Source organism: Harpia harpyja, chromosome W (assembly GCF_026419915.1).
Source record: "Harpia harpyja isolate bHarHar1 chromosome W, bHarHar1 primary haplotype, whole genome shotgun sequence".
Lineage (NCBI taxonomy): Eukaryota > Metazoa > Chordata > Aves > Accipitriformes > Accipitridae > Harpia > Harpia harpyja.
In genome coordinates this window covers 35,578,058-35,590,287 of record NC_068968.1, presented here as the reverse complement: position 1 = coordinate 35,590,287, position 12,230 = coordinate 35,578,058, and the positions used below count along the sequence as shown (strand labels likewise).

General features: G+C 43.9%; 1 protein-coding gene and 1 long non-coding RNA gene across 4 annotated transcripts in view; one reads left to right on the top strand and one right to left on the bottom strand.

Moving 5' to 3' along the window:
* The window catches only part of LOC128136262 (uncharacterized), a 75,042-nt gene extending 71,671 nt beyond the window's left edge, over positions 1–3,371 (top strand). Inside the window, exon 2 of the long non-coding RNA XR_008233305.1 lies at positions 3,051–3,371. This is a non-coding gene — a long non-coding RNA (uncharacterized LOC128136262). The remainder of the gene's footprint in view (positions 1–3,050) is intronic.
* LOC128136234 (probable global transcription activator SNF2L2) overlaps positions 1–12,230 on the bottom strand; it is a 249,047-nt gene that overhangs the window by 152,567 nt on the left and 84,250 nt on the right. For all 3 annotated transcript variants that reach the window (XM_052775473.1, XM_052775474.1, XM_052775476.1), the window contains exons 20-22: positions 11,750–11,992; positions 11,324–11,437; positions 1,936–2,043 (exon numbers count right to left, since the gene is read on the bottom strand). In XM_052775473.1, the coding sequence (XP_052631433.1) occupies positions 1,936–2,043; positions 11,324–11,437; positions 11,750–11,992 (465 nt within the window). The remainder of the gene's footprint in view (positions 1–1,935; positions 2,044–11,323; positions 11,438–11,749; positions 11,993–12,230) is intronic.

Sequence of the window (12,230 nt, the reverse complement as noted above, 5' to 3'; positions counted from 1 at the left end):
AAATAGACTGGAGATGGACCAGTCAAAGTGATTATGGTAAAAGGCATCACACTCAGGTCAGGAATAGGGGGAGATGAGCAGGAGGGACAACATCCATTCAAGTACCCTCTCTCCAGATCTTAGAGCAAACTGAAGACTCCCCAGTCTCACTGCTCTTCTGTCATCAAATATGTATTAAACCCTCAACCACATCAAACGTTGCATTGTAAAAGGCAACTACTATCAGTTATTCAGGTAACTCAAATCTCTAGCATAGGTCTCTGTAGTGCTTCTAAACTTCCAATCATTCTGATGACCTCCTTTGGATGTAAATGTGTCAAATGACATTTTCTAAGGCTTAAAAAATGGTAGCTGGAAAATTACATTAAAAATACAACAAAAGAAATTAAACTGATGTTTGCAAAGTACTCAGAACCTATATAGAGATAACTGTCATAGAAGATCCGATGAGGAAAGGACTAACTTTGTTTTTAGAGTGGGGTTTGAATACTCAACAGTAAATAACACATCAGACCACACCAAATAGAGGTTAAAACAAAATAAGATATTGAACAAAAATATCATCCATTGTGACAATGAAATTGGCAGGAAGCAGGTGGAAAAATAGTATGCAATCATATTGTATCATGAAAACACATATAATGGGGCCAATATATGGGACTGGTGCACACACCAGCTGTTACACACCAGCTGCTCAGAACCACAGAATGGTTGAGGTTGGAAGGGACCTCAGGAGGTCATCTGGTCCAACCCCCCTGCTCAAGCAGGGCCACCTAGAGCAGGCTGTCAAGGACTATGTACAAACAGCTTTTGAATATCTCCAAGGAGGGTAACTCCACAACCTCTCTGGGAAACCTGTTTCAGTGCTCAGTCACTCTCACAGTAAAAAAGTATTTCCTGATGTTCACATGGAACCTCCTGTGCTTCAGCTTGTGCCCATTGCCTCTTCTCCTGTCACTGGGCACCACTGAAAAGAGCCTGGCTCTGTCGTCTTTGCATCCTCCCTTCAGGTATTTATACACATTGATAAGATCCCCCCTGAGCCTTCTCTTCTCCAGGCTGAACAGTCCCAGCTCTCTCAGCCTTTCCTCAAAGGAGAGATGCTCCAGTCCCTTCATCATCTTCATGGCCCTTCACTGGACTCTCTCCAGTAGCTCTATCTCTTGCACTGGGGAGCCCAGAACTGGACACAGCACTCCAGGTGTGGCCTCACCAGTGTTGAATAGAGGGGAAGGATCACTCCCCTCGACCTGCTGGCAACACTCCTATTAATGCAGCCCAGGATACCATTGGCCCTCTTTGCAGCAAGGGCACATTGCTGGTTCACGTTTGTTGCTCTGTGTTAAGTGCCTACATGATCTTACTCTGAGGAATCTCACGGTAAATCCAACCTACCTCACATCTATTGCAATGTAAAACATGTATTTACAGACAAGCTGATGCATGGCTACTTGTCTTCTCTACAATAACTTGACCACATGCCAAAGTCCTAAGATAGAAAAGTCAACATTTATTTTGGCATATTCCAATGTATGACTACATGACTTTGAATCTTATTTTTCTTTTAACACTTTTTTGCATGAACAGATGTTTTTTGTATGTATGAACAGAGGCACTCATAACCTAGCTGGCCAAAACAAGATTTGTGCTTAATAATGGCTCTCAGAGAAAAGATGAACACTCGGTAGTAGTCAGTGCTGCCACAATCCCAATTAGTCAGGTTTTTTATTGGATTAAACTCAGCATATTTTTACCTTATGAATGGAGAGCACGAACTACTGTCTTAAAACACAAACACGTCTAATTGAGATTTCTTTCTTCAAGGATATCTGTGGTAAGAACCTACTTATTCATTTTTTTAAAAAAAAGAAGTCATGTAGTTAACACATGATCATGATCTATTGTTCTGTAAGTGTTCTAGTTTCCCCTTTGTACCTTCTTGTCTTTCTCAGAACCATCTGTGAGAAGGATTCCCTTGGCTTGCATGTGGCGGTACAGAATCTTCTGAAGAGCTGACATGTCACATTTGATTACATATTCAACCTAGTGTAAAAACACAATTAACAAATACAGTGTCAAGTTTTACCAAGATATAATCATTTCAGTATGATTTTAATTCCAAGTCCTTGCCCTCCTAAACAAATAAAACAAAAACTATATTTCTTTGATCCTCATCATAACAGCACCTTTAAACAAGTTGCAATCCACTTGCAAGCATAATAATGACTATTTGAAAAGATTAACTGTGGGATTTATGATTACTACAAGACACATAGATTCTAAGGGCGTGACTGTAAATTCAGTGCTGTTTTATCAAACATATAAAAAAGGAATTATTATTTCCTGTTTCTCTCTTCTTATAACTTTAACCAACTGTCGAAAGATTGAATGGCTAATAACCTGTGAAATTTATTATACCTCCAAAGCATCAATCACAACCTGGCCCAAAATAAATAACATCACTTACAGTCCTAAGTAGCATTCTACTTGCCAATGTGGGGATGGAAACATGCTATTTTGTTTCTCAATATCTACTAAAAAAAAGGGGGAACTAATGAAGTAGAGTATGAACACCAAATTCATTTTGTCTTCTTGTTAAATATGATTAAAATAAGTTAGTTTCAGAATGTTTTGACTGCACACCACCCTTAAGTCCAGTAACACAAGAAAAGTTTTCATGTACCAATTTAACACACATTTTTTCGACTGCCAGGCCTGTATACTTCACTGCCTTTAATAACTAGGCTAAAATGAAAATAGTCACATAATGAAGCCAGAATAATGGTGACAAATAATGCAAGAAGTGATTAAAAGAAAAAAAGAGCAAGATGCTTAATGTTTCATAAATAAACTTGTGGAAGTTAACAGTTATATTTAACACTTCATAGGCCTTTGGAGGTGTCCTGGTTTCAGCTGGGATAGAGTTAATTGTCTTCCTAGTAGCTGGTATAGTGCTATGTTTTTGAGCTAGGTATGAGAAGAATGTTGATAACACTGATGTTTTCAGTTGTTGCTAAGTAGTGTTTAGTCTAAAGTCAAGGATTTTTCAGCTTCTCATGCCCAGGCAGCAAGAAGGCTGGAGGGGCACAAGAAGTTGGGAGGGGACACAGCCAGGGCAGCTGACCCAAACTGGCCAATGGGGTATTCCATACCATGTGATGTCATGTCTTGTATATAAACTGGGGGGAGTGGGGGTGGGGGGATTGCCGCTCGGGGACTAACTGGGTGTTGATCGGTGGGTGGTGAGCAATTGCATTGTGCATCACTTGTATATTCCAATCCTTTTATTATTGCTGTTGTCATTTTATTAGTGTTATCATTATCATTATTAGTTTCTTCCTTTCTGTTCTATTAAACCGTTCTTATCTCAACCCACGAGTTTTACTTCTTTTCCTGATTCTCTCCCCCATCCCACTGGGTGGTGGGGGGCAGTGAGTGAGCGGCTGCGTGGTGCTTAGATGCTGGCTGGGGTTAAACCACAACAGGAGGCCTCACTAATTAAGAAATACATGTCAGCATGACATAACAGCCTCACCAAGTCAGCACAATTTAATTAACAAAGGAGGGAATTATTTGTAAAAAAGGGGTCCTGTCTAGAGCTTCCTTATCTGACTGTTTGGAGCCTCCCTATATGAAGTAATGTACGTTACCACTCTTTGTTGCAATTTACTATAGTCCTGTTTCTCTGACGTGGTTTGGTGAAGAACGAGTTGTATAACCCAAAGGTATATAAACTCTGTAACTGCTCCATTTGGGCAGAGTTCATATCAGCAGAGTCTGTCACTGCTGTTTTGTGTTCTCTCCTATAGCTATAGTAATAAACTGCTGCTGTTCTGACCTGATCTAAATTGTAATTCCAGTTATTCTGCAACAAACTAAATAAAGAGCATCTTTGCTAACAATTTCATTAACCTAGTGAGGAAAGCTTTCAACTAGGTACATCAGGGAAGGATTGTCATTAACTGAAGAAAAGCAAAGGCATGGGGGCAGTGAAGTGTCTGGGAGACAGCACGACTTGGGAGGTTCTTGTGCTTCCCCTATGAAAGCAGCATGACTGGGGGCCCATCTCAAGTGCCTGTACACAAATGCACACAGCATGGGCAACAAACAGGAGGAATTATAAGTCCATGCACAGTTGCAAAACTCTGATCTCATTGGGATTAGAGAGATGTGGGAGATATAGCTCACATGATTGGAGTGCTGCCATGGATGGGTACAGGCTCTTCAGGAAAGACAGACTGGGAAGGTGAGGATAGGGGATAGTGCCCTATGCACAGGAGGGGCTCGAATGCACAGAGCTTTGCCTTGGAGCAGGTGATGTGCCAGTTGAGAGCTTATGAGTAAGGATCAGAGGACAAACCAGTGCAGGTGCTATTGTGGTAGGCATCTGCTACAGGCTTTCTGATCAACAAAAGGAAACACATGAAGCCTTCTTTACACAGCTCATGGGGGACATGCTCTGCTGGACTTGATAGTCATACACAGAGAAGAACTGCTCAAAGATGTGAAGGCTGAGGGCTGCACTGGCCACAGTAACCATGAAATTGTGGAGTTTAGGATCCTGAGAGAAGCGAGCAAGACAAATGGAATCACAGCCCTGCACTTCAGGAGAGCAGTTTTCAGCTTGTTCAGGTATCTCCTTGGCAGGATCTCATGAGAGACTGCTCTGGAGGGCAATGGGGCCAATGAGAGGTGGATAATCTTCAAGGACAGCCTCCTCAGAGCAGAAGTTGTTTCTTATGACATGGAAGAAGTTGAGCAAGCATGGTAGAAGGTCAGTGTGGATGAACAGGGAACACATGACTGAGCTCAAATGCAAAAAAGGAAGCACACAGAAGGTGGAGACAGACATGGGCTACCTGAAAGGAATATAGAGACATTGCCCAGGAGTGCAGGGATGAAGTTAGGAAAGCCTAAGCTCAGCTCAAGTTGGAACTAGAGAACGACAAGAAGGGCTTCTATAGGTACGCTGGCATTAAAAGGAAGGCTAAGGGAAACAGAGGCCCACTGCTCAATGGGGCAAGGGACCTAGTGCCAAAGGACACAGGAATGACAACTGATGTATTCAGTGCCTTTTTTTGCTCCAGTTTTCACTGGTAAAGGCTTGTCCTCAGGCCTCACAGGTCCCTGAGCCTAGTGGCAGAGTCTGGGGGAGTGAAGCATTACTCATAGTAGAGGAAAACACAGTTAGAGACCACTTAAACCAGTTTGGCTATATACAAGTCCATAGGACCAGATGGGATTCATCTAAGGCAGCAAAAGGAGTTGGCTGATGTCATTGTGAGGTCACTCTCTATCATCTTTGAAAGGTCATGTTGATCAGGGGAGGTTCTGAATGCCTGGTAAAAGCAAATGTCACACCCATTTTCAAGAAGAGCAAGAAGGGGAATCCAGGGAATTACAGGCCAGCCAACCTCACCACCATCTCTGGGAAGCTTATGGAACAAATCCTTCTCAAAGACATTTCCAAGTACATGAAGGACAAGAAGGTGACTGGCAACAGCCAGCATAGATTTATCAAGGGGAAATCATGCCTGACTGATTGCCCTCTATGATGAGATAACTGGCTGTGTAGACAAGGGGAGAGCAGTGGATCTTGTTTACCTTGATTTTAGTAAGGCCTTTGACATGGTCTTCCATAGTATTCTTATAACCAAACTAGTGAGATATGGACTGGATAAGTGGACAATAAAGTGGGTGGAAATTTGGCTGGATTGCCAGGCTCAAAGGGTACAAATCCAGTACCACTAATCAGTAGTAGTCCAACTTGCAACCAGTTATCAGTGGTGTCCCTTAAGGGTCAATACTTGGCCAATACTGTTTAATGTCTTTATGAATGATCTGGATGATGGGACAGAGTGCACTCTCAGCAAGTTTGTGGATGACACCAAATTGGAGGGGGGGAGTGCTCAATATGCTGTAGGTCAGAGGGACCTGGACAGGCTGGAAAAATGGGCTGACAGGAACCTCATGAAGTTCAACAAAGGGAAATGCCAAGTCCTGCACTGGGGATAGAATAATGCCAATATAATCTGGGGACCAACTGGCTAGGCAGCAGCTTTGCAGAGAAGGACCTTGGAGTCCTGGTGGACAAAAAGTTGAACATGAGCCAGCAATGTGCCCTTGCAGCAAAGAAGACCAACAGCATCCTAGGCTTTATTAGAAAAAGTGCAGCCACCAGATCAAGGAAAGCAATCCTTCCCCTCTATTGAGCACTGGTGAGGCCACATCTGGAGTACTGTGCTCAGCTTTTGTCTCCCCACTACACAACAGACATGGACATACTGGAGCAAGCCCAGCAGAGGGCCATCAAAATGGACAGAGGGCTGGAGCACATGACATGAGGAGAGTTTGAGGGAGCAGGACTTGTTCAGCCTGGAGAAGAGAAGGCTCAGGAGACCTTATTGCTTTCTTTAACTACCTAATGGGCCAGACTCTGCTTGGAAACATTCAGCACAAGGACAAGTGGCAATGGTCACAAGTTGGAAAGTGAGAAATTCTGATTAGATATAAAGAAAAAATTTCCCCATGAGGGTGGTCAAACATTAGAACAGGGACCCAGAGAGGCTGTGGGATCTCCATCCTCAGAGATATTCAAAACTCAACTAGACAAGGTCCTGAGTGACCTGCTCTGAGCAGGAGGTTGTATTAGAGACCTCCAGAGGTCCTTTCTAACCTATATGACTTCATGATTAAAAAATCAATAGGTTATTTTCATCTCAGAAGCACAGGAGGATGAGCTCATAGAAAGGGCTTTAAACTAGGTTCGAAGGGGGCAAGGGATAAAACTAGGTGCACCAGAGATGAGCCTGGGGGCAGCGTGCCGATGTTAGGGGTGGATTCGATAGGCCAGCTCAGATGCATCTATGCCAACGCATGCAGCATGGGCAATAAACAGGAGGAGCTGGAAGCCATTGTGCAGCAGGATAGATATGACTTAGTCGCCGTCACGGAAACATGGTGGGATGACTCCCATGACTGGAGTGCTGCAATGGATGGCTACAAGCTCTTCAGAAGGGACAGGCAAGGTAGAAGAGGTGGTGGGGTGGCTCTTTATGTTAGGGAATGTTTTGACTGTTCAGAGCTACACGATTCTGATGACAAGGTGGAGTGCTTATGGGTGAGGATGAGAGGGAAAGCCAATAAGGCAGATATTGTGCTGGGAGTCTGTTATAGACCGCCTGACCAGGTTGAAGAGACGGATGAATCGTTCTACAAGCGGCTGGCAGTAGTCTCAGAATCGTGTGCCCTTGTCCTTGTGGGGGACTTTAACTTTCCAGACATCTGCTGGAAATACAACACAGCAGTGAGTAAACAATCTAGGAGGTTCCTGGAGTGTGTGGAAGATAACTTCTTGACACAGCTGGTGGGTGAGCCAACCAGGGGAGGAGCCTTGCTAGATCTGTTGTTTACGAACAGGGAAGGACTGGTGGGAGGTGTGATGGTTGGAGGCCGTCTTGGGCTTAGTGACCATGAAATGGTAGAATTTTCAATTCTTGGTGAGGCAAAGAAGGTGGTCAGCAAAACCACCACTATGGACTTCTGGAGGGCTAACTTTGGCCTCTTCAAGGCACTGGTTGAGAGAGTCCCTTGGGAGACGGTCCTGAAGGGCAAAGGGGTCCAGGAGGGATGGACATTCTTTAAGAAGGAAATCTTAATGGCTCAGGACCAGGCTATTCCCATGTGCCGCAAGTCAAACCGCCGAGGAAAACGACCGGCCTGGCTGAATGGGGAGCTTTTGCTAGGACTTAAGAAAAAAAGGAGAGTTTATCATCTCTGGAGGAAAGGGCGGGCAACTTGGGAGGAGTACAGGGATCTTGTTAGATCATACAGAGAGAAAATTAGAAAGGCGAAAGCTCAGCTAGAACTAAATCTGGCCACTATCGTAAGGGACAACAAAAAATGTTTTTACAAATATGTTAACAGTAAAAAGAATCCCAAGGAGAATATCTATCCTTTAATGGATACAGAAGGGAACGTAGCAACCAGTGATGAGGAAAAGGCCGAGGTACTTAATGCCTTCTTTGCCTCAGTCTTTAATAGTGAGTCCAGTCATCCTCAGGGTACTCCACCTCATGAGCTGGAAGGTAAGGATGAAGAGCATAACATACCCCCCTTAATCCAGGAGGAATTAGTTAGGGACCTGTTACGCCATCTGGACACTCACAAATCTATGGGACCTGATGGGATCCATCCAAGAGTACTGAGGGAACTGGCTGAGGTCCTTGCCAAGCCACTCTCTATCATCTATCAGCGTTCCTGGTCAACAGGGGAGGTCCCAGAGGACTGGAGGCTTGCCAATGTGACTCCCATTTATAAGAAGGGTCAGAGGGAGGATCCGGGGAACTACAGGCCTGTCAGCCTGACCTCGGTACCGGGAAAGATTATGGAACGGTTTGTTTTGAAAGCACTCACATGGCAAGTCCAGGATAAGAGGGGGATCAGGCCCAGTCAGCATGGGTTTACGAAAGGCAGGTCCTGCTTGACCAACCTGATCTCCTTCTATGACCAGGTGACCCGCCTAGTGGATGAGGGAAAGGCTGTCGATGTTATTTTCCTAGACTTCAGCAAGGCCTTTGATACTGTCTCTCATGGCATACTCCTTGAGAAACTGGCATCTTGTGGCCTGGATAAGTGCACTATTCACTGGGTGAAAAACTGGCTGGATGGCCGAGCCCAGAGGGTCGTGGTGAATGGGGTGAAATCCAGTTGGCGGCGGGTCACGAGTGGTGTTCCCCAGGGCTCTGTGTTGGGCCCTGTTCTGTTTAATATCTTTATCGATGATTTGGATGAGGGGATTGAGTGCACCCTCAGCAAGTTTGCAGACGACACCAAGTTGGGAGGCAGGGTCGATCTGCTTGAGGGTAGGGAGGCTCTACAAAGAGATCTGGACAGGCTGGATCGATGGGCTGAGGCCAATTGTATGAAGTTTAACAAGGCCAAGTGCCGGGTCCTGCACTTGGGTCACGGCAACCCCACGCAGCACTACAGGCTTGGGGAAGAGTGGCTGGAAAGCTGCCTGGCAGAAAAAGACCTGGGAGTGCTGGTTGACAGCTGGCTGAATATGAGCCAGCAGTGTGCCCAGGTGGCCAAGAAGGCCAATCGCATCCTAGCCTGTATCATCAGGAACAGTGTGGGCCAGCAGGAACAGGGAGGTGGTTGTTCCCCTGTACTCGGCACTGGTGAGGCCGCACCTCGAGTACTGTGTTCACTTTTGGGCCCCTCACTACAGGAAAGACATTGAGCTGCTTGAGCATGTCCAGAGAAGGGCAACCAAGTTGGTGAGGGGCCTTGAGCACAAGTCTTATGAGGAGCGGCTGAGGGATCTGGGGTTGTTCAGTCTAGAAAAGAGGAGGCTGAGGGGAGACCTTATCGCTCTCTACAACTACCTGAAAGGGGGTTGTAGTGAGGAGGGTGTTGGTCTCTTCTGTCAGGTGGCTGGAGATAGGACAAGAGGAAATGGCCTCAAGTTGAGGCAAGGGAGACTTAGGTTAGATATTAGGAAAAATTTTTTTACTGAGAGGGTTGTCAAACATTGGAATGGGCTGCCCAGGGAAGTGGTTGAGTCACCATCCCTGGAGGTATTCAAAAAGCGAGTGGACAGGGTACTCCAGGGCATGGTTTAGGGGGCATGGTTAATGGTTGGACTTGATGATCTTGAAGGTCTTTTCCAACCGAAATGATTCTATGATTCTATGATTCTAGGTAAGAAACATGAACATCCACTTAGCATCTTTATCAGGGGCCTGTCAGAGCAGCTAGAACTGTCACCAACAGACTTTGGTCAAAAAGTCTGATGCTTCAAGTCAGACATGCTTTGTTTTGAAAACAGGGGGACAGAAATGAAAGAAGTGCTCCGCTAAGTAACAGTGCATATTCAACTTATAAATTCTTTTTCTCCCATGACTCTTCATTGTTCTATCAAATACAGGGGCTCTAATTGGCAGAAATTTGAAATGCAATAAAAATTTCAGTAATGAGATTTTCCTGGTAGAATGTCAGACAACATTTTCAGATCTATGTTTCAAGCTCAGATAAATGCTACATAGAAGGCTATTGTGAATATGACATTTGGGGAAACAGAGGGTCAAAATAGCAACAGTCTTCATAACATTCTAAATTTTTAGGTCTTTAATTAGAGCATAAGTCTTATGAGGAGAGGCTGAGGGAGCTGGGGCTGTTTAGTCTAGAGAAGAGGAGGCTGAGGGGAGACCTTATAGCTCTCTACAACTACCTGAAGGGGGGGTTGTAGTGAGGTGAGTGCTGGTCTCTTCTGTCAGGTGGCTGGAGATAGGACAAGAGGAAATGGCCTCAAGTTGAGGCAAGGGAGATTTAGGTTAGATATTAGGAAAAATTTTTTTACTGAGAGGGTTGTCAGACATTGGAATAGGCTGCCCAGGGAAGTGTCACCATCTCTGGAGGTATTCAAAAAGCGAGTAGATGGGGTACTTCAGGACATGGTTTAGTGGGCATGGTTGATGGTTGGACTTGATGATCTTGAAGGTCTTTTCCAACCTAAATGATTCTATGATTCTAATTAGAAGACTTTTTTTAAATGCAGATAAAGAACTCTTCATTCATTCAACATAAATACAATCTCACAACTCACATGTAACAATAACCTGATTTTTGTTACGGTTTTAACCCAGCAGGTTTAAGTATCAAATGTCGCCCCAACCTGCCTTCAATTTTCATTTTTGGCTATGTTTTTGTGGGTTTAGGGGGAAATGCAAAAGGGGAAGGAGGCTCAAAATCACAAAGGAGGGCAGGGGTGTGGGTCGAGTGAGATGCCTGGAAATTAAAATAGTGGTCTTTCAAATCAGTGTTGAATTTTACATTCTGAGATGCACAAACTGGTTAAGACACATATACAAGCCAAACAAAATACTTCACACAACTCAAGAGTCCTGAAAAGTTAACTAAAATTCTGCTAACTTTATGAATGTCACACAGTTCTTTAGGAGTTTCAGTGAAACAATTCAGTGAACAAAGTTTCTTCTCAGTGCATGAGTGGCACAATATGACTCTCAGGGTATGACTGGCATTCATTAATGCCTTGAAACCAAATACTATGGAAACAAGCTGTATGTCTTATATAAACCTTGGGTGGCTACATACAGAATTAAAGCTGTAGGACTGAGGATTAAGACCGAGAATGCAGAAATCAGGATTCCTCAGTGGCCAGTATTTCTTCTTTGCAGAGTTAAAAACACAAACCACAACAACCAAGACTTAATAAGTCCTTTTATCTAGGATGTATCTGAAAACCAAATATTATATAGTGCTAAAAAAAAAAAATATAAACCCCCTTTCTATTGCAAACCTTTTCTGGAAGTTGAGACTCAACTTCTTTTTTCAGTCTCCTTAGCAAAAAGGGCCGGAGCACTTTGTGGAGACGACGGATGATCAGGATAGTCTCTTCCTCATTTAAGTCCACCTACAAAAGTTTATAAAGGTCACAACAAGGCAACTCAGTGTGTTATGTAATGTCTTTGTGATTAGGTAAATTATTATTTCTCATTATAAATGTTTGCAGTAAATACTTGTTATGTTACAACTAAATTGACTCAGAGTCCAGAAAGAGACACTTTAATGAAGACTTTTAAAGCTGTAATAAAGGTGGCTTTTAAGTACACTAATTCTCTGAGCACAAAGGAGAGTTCAAAGACTATTCATATAACATGGCCTCCATTCTGTTTCCATCCTAATGGTTTGTTTCTAATGAACTTTAAGCAAACTGTTGCAGTACCCTTTCTCCAGTCATGGCAAATGGAGCATTGAACCACTGTTCAAAGGTGCTGCAGCTCTTGAAAATGGTAGGGAGGAGGAAGTTGAGAAGAGCCCAGAGTTCAGGCAATTTGTTCTGAAGTGGAGTCCCAGTCAACAGTATCCTCCTAGGGGCCACATAGTGAGTGTTCAAGACCTGAGTCAGCTTGCAGTGATGGTTCTTCATTCGATGGCCTTCATCTACTATCATGTATTTCCATCGAATCTGCAAGAAAAAGAAAAGCTGGTAAAGAACAAGCAAGTCAGATAGATAGCATCATAATTAGAACCTACCTCCCAGTAGACTTCAAACAGGAATGTTTAAAAACTGAAACATCAGTCATTCTTGTTGAATGACTGGAAACCCAAATCTGACATTATCCAAGCATTAGTGGCCTCCCAAGCAACAAGAGGAGAAACAAATACTAGGTAGGCTACATCTGTAAATAAGCTTGCATCAGCAA